The sequence below is a fragment of the Octodon degus genome, unplaced genomic scaffold, assembly GCF_000260255.1.
Source record: "Octodon degus isolate 3935 unplaced genomic scaffold, OctDeg1.0 scaffold00142, whole genome shotgun sequence".
NCBI lineage: Eukaryota > Metazoa > Chordata > Mammalia > Rodentia > Octodontidae > Octodon > Octodon degus.
In genome coordinates this window covers 2224702-2241845 of record NW_004524718.1, presented here as the reverse complement: position 1 = coordinate 2241845, position 17144 = coordinate 2224702, and the positions used below count along the sequence as shown (strand labels likewise).

Here is a 17144-nt window from a genome sequence, read left to right as displayed (position 1 = left end):
TCTCTGTCTCCAGGGCTTTTCCTTTACCCACAGGGTGTCTGATCCAACATGCTCAGCGCGTGCTACGCACTGAGGATAGCAGTGAACCCTACAAGTAAGTACTGATCACGCCTGGTGGCTGCAGCTTTTGCATTTTGAGGTCTGACAGAAATTAAAATAAATCATGATTTTCTTGTGTGAACTGAGGGGCAAAGTGATATTTCAGATCTGGAAGAAATAGAGAGGACAGCATGAGATCTCACCTGCTACTCAGAACATTGTGTAATTTAAATTTGCAAATTGTTTATTTCTGGGGTTTTTCATTTAATATTTTCAGATCGTAGCTGATCGCCTGTGATGGAAATCATGCTAAAACCAATGAGTGGAGACTGCCCAACTTTCCTCCGGTGTTGGTCCTAGATGGCATTCATGAGAACAAGGATTCCTGAAAACATTTAACAGATTAGGCAAAATACTACATAAAAATAATGTTAGCTCCTTTAAACCCATTTAAAGTGGTATTTTTACAAAATTTATAATTGGCTACACTGAAGGAAGGGTTTTTTTTGACATTTCTTTGTTAAGAATATTGTGAAATAGCTCCAAAGGTGTATCAATCCACATTTATGGTATTCTTATAGACTCAAATCTTGAGAGAATAATAGTACATGATGTGCATAGCAGCTTGTAGTGCAATATCACATTGAACACTTAGAAAACAACAAATTGAAAATGAGCATAGAAAAACCAATTATTGGGCTGATACTTTTGAGTTCAGTTCCTTTCAAAAATTGATAAATAATTAAACATTGCATATTAATACTAAAAAATAGAATTTTAGTAAAGATGTTGATTTTCTCAAGGAAAGAAAGAGATTTGACATATTTGTAACTTTTGTGGGTACAGAAATTCTTTAGAAAGAAAAGCTGTTACTTATTTTTAATTCACACATATTTGATGTTTTGTTCATACTAACTTTATTTAAACAGAAAAAAAGATGCAGGGTATATGTATAGTGAATCTCATAACACAATGTGAACATCAAATATCTTTTTTATAATCTCACTTTTAACAGCTATTTTCAAGAAAATAAAAAAACACTTGCATTATATTTCACTGGTAATACATACACTTGGTTTTCAAATGAAAAGGTGCTTTATAAAATGCATGTGGTCTTTTTATTACTATATCTTAACAAATTCCAAGATTTAGATTCATAGTTTACATTCATAGTTCTAAAACTTTTATTAAAATATAAATTCAGCATTTTTGTATATGTTTTCTGTCTAATCAATTTTTCTTTTATTAAAACACTTTTGTTATAATTATAAGGTTGAACTATACTAACATATTTTTATTTCAAAAAATATTTCTAACATTAGTAAATATTAAATAAATACCTATACTAATTTAACTCTGGTATACAAGCTTCAACTATTTTTGGTTTTGTATTTTGACATTTAAATAAGTAGAGCATTTTTTTATAATTTTAAAAATATGTGCTATGATTTATTACAGCATTTGATTTCATACATTTGCAGTTACATTGAATGGTTCCTAACAAGGTAAGTACATTCCCACATCATGATAAGATACAAGCAAATAAGAACCTATGTGTTAGATTGTAGTATCTTGCCAATGAATAAAGGATTTGTATATTTTTTTAAATGAGAAAAACACCACATGGTGAATATTTTCAAACTTTGTTGCATGAACTTACTAAAGAAATTAAGTTAGATACCATGATTTCTGTCATGATTTGTGATTAATCGTTCCCTTAAGGCCACATGCAGTCCTTGGGGCATGTTCTAGAGTTTGTGATTAATTCGGGATGCAATACTGGGATTATGGGCATGACCACTATACCCATCTTGGGTGCTACTCACACCCATAATCCCATAATTGGATCTTGAATTAATCACACACTCTAGAAGCTGTCCCAAAGGCTATATGAGGCTTTCAGGGGACAACTAGAGAGAAACCATAACATTGCAACCCTGGCCCCCAAAGACTTATGTACAATCCTTTATGTAAAGGCATTTTAGTCCATCTCTATGAGTTGCCAAAGTCCTAAGAGTTTCAGCATTGCTGAAAAGTCAAAGTCCCAAAGTCTCCTTTGAGATCTAAGGCAAACTCTTAGCTGTGAGCTACTGTACAAATGAAAAGTTAAACACTTCTAACATTCAATGGTACAAGAAAAACATTGCCATTCCAAAAGAGACAAACAGCAGGATACAAAGCACTGGAACCAAGACAAATCCAGAAGGGCCAACATTAATTCTTGTGGTTTCCTGTGGAAGCAATCTGGCAAATTGGGAGCTCTCTGTGGCTCCACTACTACAGCACTTTTAGTGGTAGCTCCCGTGACTTCTCTCTTAGGCCTGTTTTGCTCTTTTCTTGCACTTTTTCTTAAATGATCTGTAGTCTGTATGGTTTTTGGTGCATATTAAATGAAAATTGACAAACCAACACCAAAAAATTAGAAAGAATATAAAAGATTTTAGTAATACACATCTTATGTAGGGATGATATTAGATATCTGAATCTTCTAAACTGATGCTTACTATTCAAATATATAACAGTAAATTGAAAGAAAATAATAATATGAGAAATAATAGCATTAGAGAAAATAATAGTCCATGTGATGTTGTATAAGGTGTCTTATTGTGAAATATCATATTGAACAGTTAGAAATTGACAATTTGAAAGTAAGCATGAGGAAATCAATAATTGGGCTGTTTAGGGCTGGTCAAATAGCTCAGCAGATTAAAGTGCCTGCAAGCAAGTGCAGGGGCCAGTGGTTCAATTTCCCTGGCCTGCCATGCTGGCCCCGCCCCCGGGGCACGTTGAGAGGGTGATTGAGACTGGGCATGGTGGCGCGTGCCTGTAACCCCAGCACTTGGGAGGCTGTAAACAGGAGGAACACTATGAGTCTGATCTACACAGTGAGACTCTGTAGACCCTGTAGACCCTATCCTAAAATACAATACATAAATATATAAAATTGATATGTAATTAAACATAGCACATTAATACTAAAAAAGAGATTTTTCAAACAAATGTTGTAATGAGCTATACAAAAACTCTCAATAATTTAATAAGCATTGGATATGGATATAATGTTGCATTACACATTAATTTTAAAGGATAATAAAAACATTTCATACATTAGCAAATTTTAACAGATTAATAATTGATTAAAATATCCAAAGAAATTACAAGAAAAATTAGTGCTCATCACTGAAGGATAATAGCTACACTTCTTTAAAAATGTGTACTTAGCTAAAATCATAGTCATAATATTTTACTGTAAATGCTTATACTAGAAGAAAAGGTAGGATTCAATATCATTGCACATTTTAATAAGACAGGAAAACAACACAGAAATGAAACAAGACTTGTAGAATGAAATAATGTATAAAGATAATAGTCAACATTGAAATAGAAATTAGACACCATAAAAAGAATTTTTAAAAAGGAAATCATTCAGTTTCTGAGAAACTATACTGTTTATGTCTTTGTTTTTACTATTTGTTTTGTTTTTGCTCTTTAAAATAAAATAAAAAGAAATAAGCTATTGAATTAAAGCTTAAACAATGTGCATTATCTCCAATAAGGGGTAAACAATGTGCAGATCATTGGTATGGTAAGAATCTACATAAATTTAAATAAAAAGCCCCCAAATTGGAGCAACTTATTGTTTAGAAATACATTAACACGCAATATCAGTATAAACAAAAACACATTCAAATTTAACGGCACTTGCACCCTTTCCAGTGGAAAGGATGATATGGAATTGCAATAATGGTAGTACTATTTTCTATGCCACCTTTGATGGTGTCTAAAAAGAAACAAATAAATCAATAAATTCAGTAGTGTGTAAAATGATTATTATTATCCATTAAGCTCTAAAATACTTTTATACTCTTTGAAATATAAAAATGTTTAAAATTATAACAAAGAAACACATCAGAGAAATTAATGTAATTTATTTTAGGGGGAAAGTGATGGCAGAAGTCACCAGCTGCAGCGGCACGCTGATGGCGGACTGGCAGAGTAGATACACCCAACGATGAGTTCAGTGAAAGCAAAACGCACTGTCTCTGACTGCTCTGGTTGGCTTATGCTGTCTTTTCAAAGATAATTATAGTAATGCATTCTTGTTCCCTCAAACTGTAGAATCAGGTTGATATGCCCCATGACAGTGTAAATATTTTTATTTCTCCAAGAAATATAAAAAGAGCATATTTTTTCATTTCATTGTTTAGTTATTCCTTAGATATGAAACCACATTGCAGAATATTGATGATGCATCCTAACCCTAACATAATGGCCTTAGCGGAAAAGGCTCATAATTTGGGCCAATTAATCTGTTCCATCATAAAGATGACAGAATTAATTGAAAACATGTTCCCAGAACTTTTAAGGCAGTAGCCACAAAGTTTAAGTTCTCTAATAATGGGTTACTTCTTTTACTTTGCAGAGATTTTGTCAGCTTGGTTGCTTTTACCAAAATACCTTGTAATATTTTCTCTTTCCCATGGTAACAATTACTATAACTTGAGGAATAAAAGGAAATCTCATGGACTTTACTCAGGTTCTTCCCTGTGCTTCTGCTTAGTAATTATCTTTATTACAAACTAACCAAAGTGAACAATAATGGTGGTAGATCTATTACTCACCAGCCTGCTTAATATGCAAATGAATTCAGAGAATGCTCCAACTTTAAGTTAAACCTAATTTGTATAAAATATTAAACATTCTATGTACTAAAACCTCACATAGTCACAGGCTGCATTTTGAAATACATTTTTTAGAACTCTAGCTGTAGTTCAGTAGGTCAAGTGTGTACTTTATATGTGTAAGGTCTTAGATTTGATCCATAGCACAGAAAGAAAAAATTCTTTATGTATATGTAAATAACATATTTGTGTGTGTGTGTGTGTTTCATGATATAGGTATATATCTTTCTAAGAGTAATATTAATTCTCAGGAAAGAGATTTATATGAAATCATGCATTTGATAGCCTTGTTTCAAACACAAATAAATATGTTCAAAGTGAGTACTGTCATAAAGAAAATAAATACTTGAAAATGAAAACTCTTTTAGTTGATCATAGTTTATGGACACAATCATTATAAACGTGGTCATAGCTTCCTTTTCTCTGGATATTTAATTAACCTTTATACAACTCTAAATTTCGGGAGTGTTTACGGCATAGTACCATTTGGTTAATTCCAAGTGAGTTTGGGAGGGAATAATTTTGAAATTTTTATTCAGTGGGCCATAACAAAAAAGGAAATACAGTTCAAAGTGCCAAATTCCAGATGGATGAATATTTCTTCTCTGTTTCAAGCACTGTTTTGTTCTCAGCCAGACATTTTGTTTTTCTCTAAGGACTTCTAGAACACTGAACTTTTCACACTTTCTTCCTTATAACCATTTAGAGACTTACACTAGGTTGCCAGAATAGTTAACATCTATGCATGAAACAATTTTATTCAAGGGAACCAGCTTTTCACACATGGGTTTAGTCTAGGATACCTCAAATATTTCATTTCATTTATTTTCCCTCTTGTTACATTCATTCCCACTTAGTGCTTGCTACTAAGATTGCAAGTTTTAAAATTGATAATTTGTAAGTACACACTCCAATCTTGAAAGTATCAAAAAATCTAGATTTTCATCCTCAAAAGTCATCATAATATCATTGTTGAACTATTAATATCTTCATGTTTTAAATAGGACATTCATCTTTCTAGTACTTTCTCATCTATCAAGTTTTGTACCTATTGACAAATGCAGGCAAAAACCCAATGATGATTCAAGCAGCTACATACCTCTTCTCTGATCTTCCATAGAATATGTCTGAGTCTTGTCAACTCCACTTCTGCATGAACTCTCACCATCTCCCTTTTGTCCTGGTTACCACTGAGCTAAGAAGAAGGCTATCTTACTGGTCAGGTGCTGCTCCACCCTTACTGCATTCAGTGACCAATGAAATATTACTAAATGGGTTGTTTTGTATTGGAAATTGCATTTAAATAATGAGGTAGAAGAGGTTAATAAACATGTTCAAAGTTAACTAATAACTAAGTAATGCAGGAGTCAGTACTCAAATTGTGAATACATTATTTTTTATTATATACTACAAGAAAATTTTAGACACTCAAGACACATAATTTTGAGTTTGTGTGTATAGAGTTGAGAAAAAAAAATCACACACCTCCAATTCAAAGAGCCAATCCAAAATGGCCATCTGAGATGGATACATATTTCTCAGATGAAGATTATATGAATAGCAAATTAATCTATGAAAAAATGCTCACAATCATTAGTCATTCAAGAGATATAAATTAAAACAACACTGAGATTCCTTCTCATCCCGGAAAGAATGGTTATCATGAAGATATCAACAAATACAAATGTTGGAGGGGTTGTGGGAAAAAAACAATGCTTTTACAGTGTTGATAGGAGGGTAGACTGGTACAACCACTCTGGAAATCAGTGTGGAGATTCCTCAAAAAGCTAGAATTCATGGTCTCATTTGACTAAGGTATTCTCCTCCTGAGTATCTCCACAGAAGAATTAAAAGATCATACCATAGCAATATATGGGCATCCATGTTTCTACCAGCATAATTTGTAATAATTAAATTTTGGAAATAAGGCAAATGCCTATCATCCAAGTTTAGATAAAAATATGTGGTATTTTTGTACAATGACACACTACTCAGCCATAAAGAAGAATAAACTTGAGGCTTTTATAGGGAAATGGGTACAACTTGAGGCCATACTCATGAATGAAGGAAATCAGACTCACATGTGTAGACACATTGTTTCCCTACATATAAGAAGCTGAAACAGTAAATAAGAACCAAAGTGTACAGTAGATATTGGGAAATGAGAAGAAGTTGTTCATAAGGAAAAAAAACTGGGAAAGGGGGAGAGGAGGAAAGAAGGAAGAGAAACACACACACACACACACACACACACACACACACACACACAATAGTTAAAATAGGTTCTAAGTGCAATCCTTCCTTCCTGACCATGGAGCCCTAAAGTGTCCTAGATTGAGATGTCAGGGATACGGTTACCTGTCAGTCTCACCAATGTCTTTCTCATTTAGGGTTCTTGTCACTAACCTGGACCTAGATTTCTTGCTATGTGCTCTATACTGCAATCTATGTCGTCATGCGTTGTCAAATTCTACTCTTTGTATAAAGTTGTTCCCTGTTTTTTGTGCTGCTTCTCAGGGAGGAGGCACTGATCACAAGCCTGAGCCCAGGGAACAGGCGCCTTCCTGCTCAGTGCTGACTAAAGCCAACCCTGGCCACTGTCTCCTTCTTACCCTCTCCTGACTGACTTCATGCTAGGTTGCCTGACTAGAGTCTGTGAAGAGAACATCAAGAAAAGCTTGCTCGGCTGCAAGGCTGGGTCAGTGACCCCCACCAGCCCTTCAGCTTAGATTCCTCTACATTGCTAAATCTAAACTGTTTGCTCTGTAACAACTTTGGATTTCATGTACCACATATCATTCCTTCCTTTTCCATCCTACATTTCATAATTACTAATCACATAACTTTTTCAAATAACCTTATCATGTTACTACCTACTTCATAAAGAAGGAAAAGCTTCCAAACTGCTGGTTTCTTTTGACCAAAATCCATTACTTTGTATTTAAAGATCCTCTGCTAGTTGATTTCTTTAAGTTGTCTTAATATATCTGTTTTATTCATCAAATTTACAGTTTATTATTTTCTTCCATTGTACCTCTGAAAACATGATTTTTAATCCAGGAAATATATAGTGAAATAAATATGTGAACATTCAAGTCACTCTATTTCTACAGTGTTTACATCTACATAAGGTCTTTTTTTTTTTTTTTTTTTTTTTTTTTTGTGGAACTGGGGATTGAACTCAGGCCCTAGCACTTGCCAGGCAAGCACTTATTCTACTGAGCTATCTCCCTGGCTCTTAGATGAGGTCTTAATACCAACCAAAACCCAAAAACATTAGGAACACATTTGACTGAAATTAAAATAATTAGCATTCTAGTCCCTTATTTATGGGAGGGTGGGGGTCCAAGTTTATAGCATAAATTGTTTTCTACTTTTGTCCTATACTTAAAACGTGCAGCTCATTTATTTTGAGATAAATTGTTCATAGCATCAAAATTCTATGGTCTAGCATTATAATCTGAAAGTAGAAAATGTGGCTCAAATAAAAATACATTAATGTGTAGTGTGTGTGTGTGTGTGTGTGTGTGTGTGTGTGTGTAATGTTAGAAATGGTGTTTAGATCAGGCTGTGTCTCTATTGTAATGCTCCCTGTTATTTCAGCTTAGTCAAGAGAGGTTTTGCAGAAAGAGTTCAATTACATTATGACCAAAAATTGTCACCAATGATACTACTGCTTCACCATTTGCTCTAAGAAAAGGACTTTCTCTATTCTCTGTTTCAGTAAAACATAAAACTATCAATAGGAATCCAATACTCTTAAAAATTACTGTAGAGTTTAGGGAAGAAAGGATTTAAACTCTTCTACTAGTGTTTGACTTAAAGTACTACAAGAACTTCAATATAAGTACAAAGATCATGAGACTGTCTAGAGCTTTTCTACAAATAAAATTCTTCCTAACTAAATAATATTGATCCAAAAACAAAAACAAAAACTTCAATGCAAGAGATGAGGACAAGAATTTTTATTCTTGAAAAATATTTTCTATTGACTGATAAGTAATCTAAGAGGTCGATAACACCAGTTTCAATCAAATTAGTTAATACTTCTGAGAGAAATATTTGAGTACAAATGCCCATTAAATTACAATGGGGTGATATTCTAATAATCCACTGTGGGGTAGAAATATTATAGTCCAAAATTATTTCAATATATCTAGCCTACCAAGCATCACAGCTAAGCCAGCCTAGCTTAAATATTAGGATATTTACATTGGATTATAAATAAAGTCACTTAATAAAAAACCACTTTTATAATAAATTGTTGAGCTCTCACAATTTACTGAATACTCTACTGAAAGTTAGAGCAATGATTGTATGGGTGGGAGCTTAGACCATACTACAATAAATATCTCATAAGTCAAACTATCAGAAAACAAAAATTGTCTTATAGAATTAAAAGAAAGACAAAAAGGACCAGAAAATTATTTAAGGTAAAACTAGAAAAAACATTTTGAAAATCTAAAATAATACATAAATGTTCAAATAAAGGAAGATTGTAGCAACCAACAGAATTCAATCCAGGAGCCAAGGAGATGGCTCAGTGGAATAAGCACTTCCCTAGCAAGCGCAAGGGCCTGAGTTCAATCCCTGGTTCCTAAAAAATAAATAAATAAATAAATAAATAAAAATTCAACCCAAACAAACTAGTACCAGGGCGTATTACAACAAAAAGTCAAATATTCAAAAAAGAAATGCTATTTCTGAAATCAATCAAAAACATATTACACATAAATACATTCTAATAAGGCTATCAGTAGACTTTCTAGTAGCAACTTACAGATCAGAGAAGAGTAAACAAATGTTTATTATGTGCTGAAGAGAACAAAGAAAGTTTGTCAACCAAGCATTCTATACTCCGCAAAGTTTTTCTCAAAACATTAAGAAGGTTAATAAATTTTTCAGGTAAGTAAAAGCCTAGAGATTTCATCACCATTGTATCTATATTTTTAAACTGATTTTCAAATCCATATTAAAAGAAATACTAAAGAGAGTTCTTTCAGCTGAAAAAAATTTCTAATTTTAAACAATAAAACATATAAAGTATAAACCACATTGGTGAAAGGGAGTACATAGGCAAATTCAGAACCATCTAATATTCTGTGGATTGTAAATTCTTTATATCTTTAGTATAAAGCTTAAAAGATAGACTTAACCTTATCAGATACAAAAGTTATATTTCTTGTTATATATGCATATATTTTTTAAAAATTTTGTTTTATTGAGAAACAAATATCAATGAGACAGTTTCAAAACTGATTAATAGGACAGTTTCAATAATTAATACATTGGACATTATCTTCCTAGTGGTTACCTAAAGTATAAGATGCAGAGAGAATATCCTGTCCAAACACTATTAGTACAAATCTGTCTTCTCATTGAATTAAGCAAAAGTAGCTATATATTTATCCTAACTATTCTGCATATACAGATACAAAATGGTCCTTCCTTTGTATCACCTTTGTTTAGTCCTGTCAAAAACCAGTATTACATTGGCAAGTAAATACTATAGGTGTGTGAATTCAGCAAAACAATCCAACACAGTCCAGCAGTCCACAATAGTAGTGTGTTATCCACAGAAGTTGTTGACTTGAGCCTTTCACAGCTCAGCATATTAATATGGCTTTACTTTACCTCATTTTTATACTTTTCTGCTGGATGGTTAAGACCAAGATAAAGCAAGACCTGTATAACAAGAAATGTAACTTTATAGGTCTTGTTTTATCTTGGTCTTAACCATCCAGCATACAGGTAAAAAAATGGGGTATAAGAGGTGAAGCCATGTTGGTATGCTGGGCTGTAAAGGGCTCAGGTCAACAACTTCTGACATTGCCAGTCCTGTGGATGACCCACTACTGTTATGGACTACTGGACTATATTGGAATATTTTGCTGAATTCATGCACCTACAATATTTAAATGACAATGGAGTACCCTTCTCTGACAAAACTAAACAAAAAAAGGGGATACAAATGAATGACAGTTTTGTATCTGTATATACAAAATAGTTAGGATAGACATACAGTTACCTTCTCTTAACTCAATGAGAAGAAAGATTTGTACTAATAGTGTTTGGACAGGATATCATGTCTGCATCTTGAACTGTGAATAACCACTAAGAAGATAACAATATGCAATGTAGTAATTATTGAAACTCTCCTAATTGGTTTTGAAACTGTCTCATTGCTATTTGGTTCTCAATAAAATTATTTTTAAAAATAGCTGAAATAATTTGTCAAGGGATATTCTAATTGCTAGAAAAATATACATCAACACAGTAATAAGATCTATCACTTTTTAGATTGTCATTTTTTTAAAAATGAAAGATAACATACTTCTGAGGAAGTGAAAAAAGGGAGCCCTTGCATGTGGTTGGAAGGAAGGTAAATTAGACAATTTTTATGAAAGTGCTTCAAAAAATAAAAAAAAAACTGGACAATCCACAAATTTCATTTTTGATACATATTAATATATAGAGATTAAATTATACCTATAAAATGAAATAAACATGTTGAATGGATTTATTCACGATCTTGTTTGTTTCAGCAATATTCACAACAGCCAGGAAATGTTATCACAGTAAGTATCCATCAATGGACGAATGAATGAAGAAAAAGATGCACCCCTCCCACAAAGAGGAATTCCATTTATCCTTAAAAATAAGGAAATTTTATGATTCTCAACAGCAAGGACAAATCTAGCACACATTATTTTGAGTGAAATAATCCAGGTGTACAAAAACAAATACTGTGCCATCTCAACTTTATGAGACATCCCAAAATTTTTAATTCATAAGAGGACAGAGTAGAATAAAACCCTGGTTTAAACGCATAATACACAGTCTAGAACCGGAATATGTCCACAAAAGATATAAAATCCTATTTAGATGGGAAGAATGAGTTCATCATGTCCACTATTTCACAGAGTGACTATCCTTCATCAAGATGCATTCCATTTTTGGACATTATAAATGCAGTGAATTTGAAGTGTTCTCAAAAAAATTTGAAAAAGATAAACTTGAGGTAATATATACTTTAATTAATTAAATTTAGTCATCCTACAATATATACGTGTTTCAAACCATTGTATGTTTCAAGACAAATTTACATAAATTTTAATTGTGAATTGAAAAACTAAAAGAAATATGAGACAAGTTCTGAGGTAGATCTATAAGCAATCTGAAAGACTGTAAAGAGTGCTTTTTCAAAGTGGCAGTTACAGTAATCTATGGTTATGCACACTCATGAATACTGTATATTACTTAGTATAGTATGCAACAGCAGTGGCCAACTATTTAGAGATTTCACCTCACTGTGTTACAATTTTCATAGCTTGCCCACTGGCATATGTGCATATACTGTGTATATAAACAAAGATATTATCAATATCTATCTATATTAATATATATTAAAACTATATGTCTATACCTCTGTATATCTGTATATCTATCTATCTATCTATCTATCTATCTATCTATCTATCTATCATCTCTCTGTCTATCTATCAGTTTTGGGCTTTTTTGTTTTTTTATTTATGCAGAACTGGGGACTGAACTTAGACACTTGTGCTTGCCAGGCAAGCATTTAGTCTACTGAACTATCTCCCCAGCCCTGTTTTATCTATCTAAATATAATCTTTCTATTCAATTATCTTTCCACATGTAACATCACTGAAGCCTTTGCTAAAAATTATTCTATTGTTTTGTTCAAAAGTTCTGAAAGCTTAGAAGTTGGCAGTGATCTCTGAATACTTTATCAGGACTTAAGAGTAGCTATTCTTTTCTGTACTGAGAAAAGTGGAAAAGTTAAATTTTATGTGGTCAACTTCACTTCATTTAGAGATATAAATACATTTTTGATTCATATGGTTCCTGAAAATAGACTCCTAAAATCCTGTCCTTGAATTTTTTGATCTTGGGAATTAAGAACTCTAGAAACGTCTTGAAACAAATGACTTCTTTTCAAATCTGTGACTTTATAAATAAAATAAAGATAGCATTTAAATTTATTTTAAGAAATACAAAATGCAAGAAATAAGAAAAATAGAGACACAATTAGACAGAATTTACCTGTGTTCATTCACTCTCTTTGTAATCATTCTGAGATGGAATATTTGGATCATAGTGAAGCTATGTTTTTGTTCATAGTCCCATGAGAAACAGAGTTTTCTGGTCTGTTTGCACTATAAAGAATTTTAGGAAGAATTTGTCTCACTTGTTTTAATCGTATTGTCTTACAATAGTCATAAAGTTTTAGGATGGTGACAAAAAAGCTATTATGTTGAACCATGATCCAGGTTTCATTTTTGGAAGATAAACACTTTAATACCAGAAGATAAAACAAAGATAACTAAAATCATAAAAATCTTGGTTTCTTTATAATCCCAACTTTTGTCCTATTATATTTGTTTTTGTTACTAAAACTCTTTATACACAGAATGATTTTAATTCTTTGTGGGAAAAGATAGGTACAAGTGGAAAACCATATGACAATGTTGAACTGAGATTTAAAATGAAAATTATTTTTAGATTTTCTTTTTAATTTAGTATATGTATGTTGCCTTTTGGGGTGTGTGTGTGTGTGTGTGTGTGTGTGTGTGTGTGTGTATGTGTGTGTTAAGGCAATTTCTATGTTGTACTAAGTTAACCTCCAATATAAGGTCTTTAAGGGATCTTTGTGTTGTAGTCTCACAAAAATCATGGACCATTTAGGAGTCTTATCCCACACAGCTTCAGATTTGGCTTTTTCTTTATGAAAGATCAGTCAGGATGAACCTGTTTTACAGTCAGTTGGTGTTGTGCAGCTACAAGGGAAGGCAGCACCACTGCTGAGTTGTTTAAAATGGTACAATAAATTGAATGATAGTCTCTTAGCCAAGTTCCTCTAAAACTGTATTTGTTAGTTTCTGTCTTCACTCGTATATGAACAGCTCTTACAAGCTAATGTTTGAACAGCTCTTACAAGCTAATGTTTCACTTGTTTGAAGCTCCACAAAAGTTTTGGGCTACCTTTTAACTTTGTATTTCAAACATCATGTGTAAACCCAGTTCAAGTAGGGTAATTGGTTCAAAAATAGAGCTCTGGCTTATATTTTTCCCAATATGTGAACTTTCTTTTCACTCTATTGGTGATCTCTATTTATTTGCAAATATTTTTGATAAGAATCCTCACACATCTAGAGAAAAGTCCTAAAATTCATCTGGTACTAGAAGAGACCTAGAATTGCAAAGGCAATCCTGCACAACAAAGGCAAGGCAAGATGCAGCACAATCCCTGGACTGAAACAATATTACAAAGCCACTGTAATGAAATCAGCACGATACTGGCAAAAAAAAAAAATCTGAAGCCTAGTGAAGTAGATTAGGTGCAGACACAACTACAGATACACCCATCCACCTTATCTTTGACAAAGGGGCCACACATATTCACCGGAAGAAAGATACTCTTTCTAATAAACAGTGCTGGAGAAAATGTCTCTCTATATGCTGAAGACTAAAACTAGACCCATGTCTATTACCATGCACTAAATCACATCAAAATGGATCAAAGATGTAAATATTAAATCAGAAACATTAGATCTGCTGATAGAGAAAGTAGGTAGAAATCTCAAAGACAGGGGTATAGGCACAAAGTTCATGAACAAAAACCAAGTTAAACACAAAAAACTTCAAATGCAGGGGAAATACTTCAAACAACAACAACAACTGGGAAAAAGCAACAAAGAAAAAGATAAAAAATAGAGCTCTAGCTATAAACTGCAACATGTGTTAAAATACAAAGGCAGCAGACTAAGTCTATGTAGCTAAGATGAACAGGTTTAATAAGTTGCAAGGAGAGTAAGAATTAATACTTTTGGGGATGTTTTAGTTCAGGTTCTTCTGAAGCTTGGAATCTTGTTTGTATCTATCTGATCATACCCGTGTCTATGTCTGTGTGTGTGGGGGGATGGGGGTGTGCACACACAATGGTGTTCTGTAATGGTTTTAATTTATTTTAAAGAAATGTTTGTTTTATCTCAAACCGATTACCCCTCACTATTTTAGAACAAATGTTCTTACCTTCACATCTTTGACATTCATCCTGGTTCCCTCCTTCCCCACAAATATGTCATCAATGTCCACGAGGATGTACCTGTCCAAGGACAGTGTCAGTCTCTTCCTTGACAAGAATGAGATGGCATCTACGAAGATGAGCTTGTGAAGCCAGAAGTTCAAGTTGTTACCAAAGAGAACTCGCTGAATTCCATCATGAAGGCCCAAATCCTGGATCACTGTTGCGTAAAGTATTTTACTGGACAAGAATGAAAGGGATTTTTCTGTCTGTAGTTCAGTTAAAAGCACAGGCTGGTAGGTTGAATGGTTATACTGGAAAATAGTCCAGTCTGCCCCAGGAAGAGGGCCTTTCTCAACCTTGGGGGCTTTGGTAATATGCAGTAAAGGAGATTGAGGGTTCACAAAACAGTCCTTTAGAGCTAGATTATTGAAGAGGTTTAAGGGAAATCCTCTTAATTGTGTACTTGGTAAAGTGTTCTCATTGGCTTTATGAAAACCGATTATACTAACACTGTATTCCACACAGTATTTTTCTAAAAGCTCTCGGTTCCATGAGTCCATGCTGACATACTTCAAAATATTTTCATAGATAACTAAAGTGTACTTCCCCTTGCCATTATCTGTAAGAGGAGGTATGTCCCCCTTGCCTGGGGCAATGACCATGTGGTACTGAAACTGACTGGACTCCAATATAGCTATGATGTCTTGACCAAGTTGAGAATATTGGCTCTCCACAAAGAGGAGGATGGTAGGGTCAGTTTTAGATGTATCAAGAGGCTTAACCGTTTTGAGCTCCATTGACCGGTAAGGTAGAATTTTGATGTCAGCACATTCTGCTTCTGCAGTGGTTTCAATAAGTGCCATTTCCTGTTTGTAGCCAGAGTAAAGAAAATAGGCAGAAATGACAATGCTCACCAGACAAAAGGTCGCTAAGAGAACAATCAATGTTCGGAAACTTCTCCGAAGCTTCACAATCAGATTCATTTTTTAAAGCGATGTTTTGGAAGCTTTTTCCAACTTCTTTTCCTAAAGTGCCATCGTGAATAAAGTATGAGATGGTGCAAATACCACTTCCCAAATGTTCATGTAACCATTGCCAATCATGTAAAATATTTGAAAGGATCACAAATGGGTTAAAGCTGGAAGGCCATAAGCCAGAAAGGTGAAGGTTGAAGAGATTTTGAGTATGTCCAATGCCAAGGATTGCTTCGGAATCCTCTAAGCATTATCTGAAAGAAAGGAGAAAAGTGACAGCTAATACTAAAATAGAAATGTTGATATTGATGTTTCTATATGTGCTTATATCTCAAAAGTATATTTATCAAAGACATCAATATATTAAATGCTAGAATATGCTTTTTGTTACCTAGATTCAGTACGTAGAGTATTCGCATGTTTTACAACATAGAGAATTCTATTTCATTTTGTCCAAGTGTCCATATGTATATAAGAACAAATATTGAGGTCATTCTTCAACTAGTCATCTTACAATAAAAACGAGATAAAAACTTAAGACTTAATTTAAATGTTAATTATCATAAATTTGCTTCTCCAAGACTTAAAGGAATCTAGGTGATTGTATGAGAAGTGGAGCACACGCTTAAGTATTAGCTCAAGTTTCTTCAGTGCCAAATTCAGTAGTATTTCTAGTGAATGATTTTTAGTTTCGATTTATAGCAATTGCAAGTTTTTCCTTTTATAATCCAGCCTTCATCTCTGGATCACAGAAAACCCCTTGGTTGAACCACCCAGATAAGCAGAGAACTGTTTTCCCACTTCCTGAAGGCAAAGCAATAAAGAAGAAATGAAAGAAGGAGCAAATAGCAAAAAGTACCCTGAGGTCCTTCTCATGAAACCAGGTGCAGGAAGCATCGATGTGTGTTTCCCCAAAGGCCTGTCTTTTTGAAAGCACATTCCTTAATGGCTTTCTGCAAGAATCAGAATGAAAACATACTTCTCTGTTGTTGATTTGTAATCCAACAACCAAAAGTTCCATTTTTTATTTCTTTCTTTAGATCAAAAGAAAAAGTATGTAGAAAGCATAAAAAGCATGAAAAACTTCATCAAACTTTTTCATTATAAGAAGGAATTTTCCATTATTAGTAGTTTTTCTTTAAATAAATGACACTGAAGGTAAGGAATTTCTTTCCACATAAAGTATTTTCATCTCTGTCAAAATTGTTTGTGTGCTTCAAGAATCTTCTATTTTTTGAAATAAATAGATAGTTCCTGCTACCAATCTGGGATAAGGGCTAGAGAGACAGCTCAGCAGTGCAAGCATCCATCTGAAAAGTCCAAGGTCTTGAGTTAGATCCCTGATACAAAACAAGCCAACAAACAAAGAAGGAGGAGGAGGAGGAGGAGGAGGAGGAG

At 33.4% G+C, this 17144-nt stretch overlaps 1 protein-coding gene across 1 annotated transcript in view; it reads right to left on the bottom strand.

The window, feature by feature from the left end:
• The window catches only part of Ndst4 (N-deacetylase and N-sulfotransferase 4), a 358303-nt gene that overhangs the window by 309480 nt on the left and 31679 nt on the right, over positions 1–17144 (bottom strand). The window contains exon 2 of the mRNA XM_004641792.1: positions 14778–16000. Within this exon, the coding sequence (XP_004641849.1) occupies positions 14778–15755 (978 nt within the window). The 5' untranslated portion in view covers positions 15756–16000. The remainder of the gene's footprint in view (positions 1–14777; positions 16001–17144) is intronic.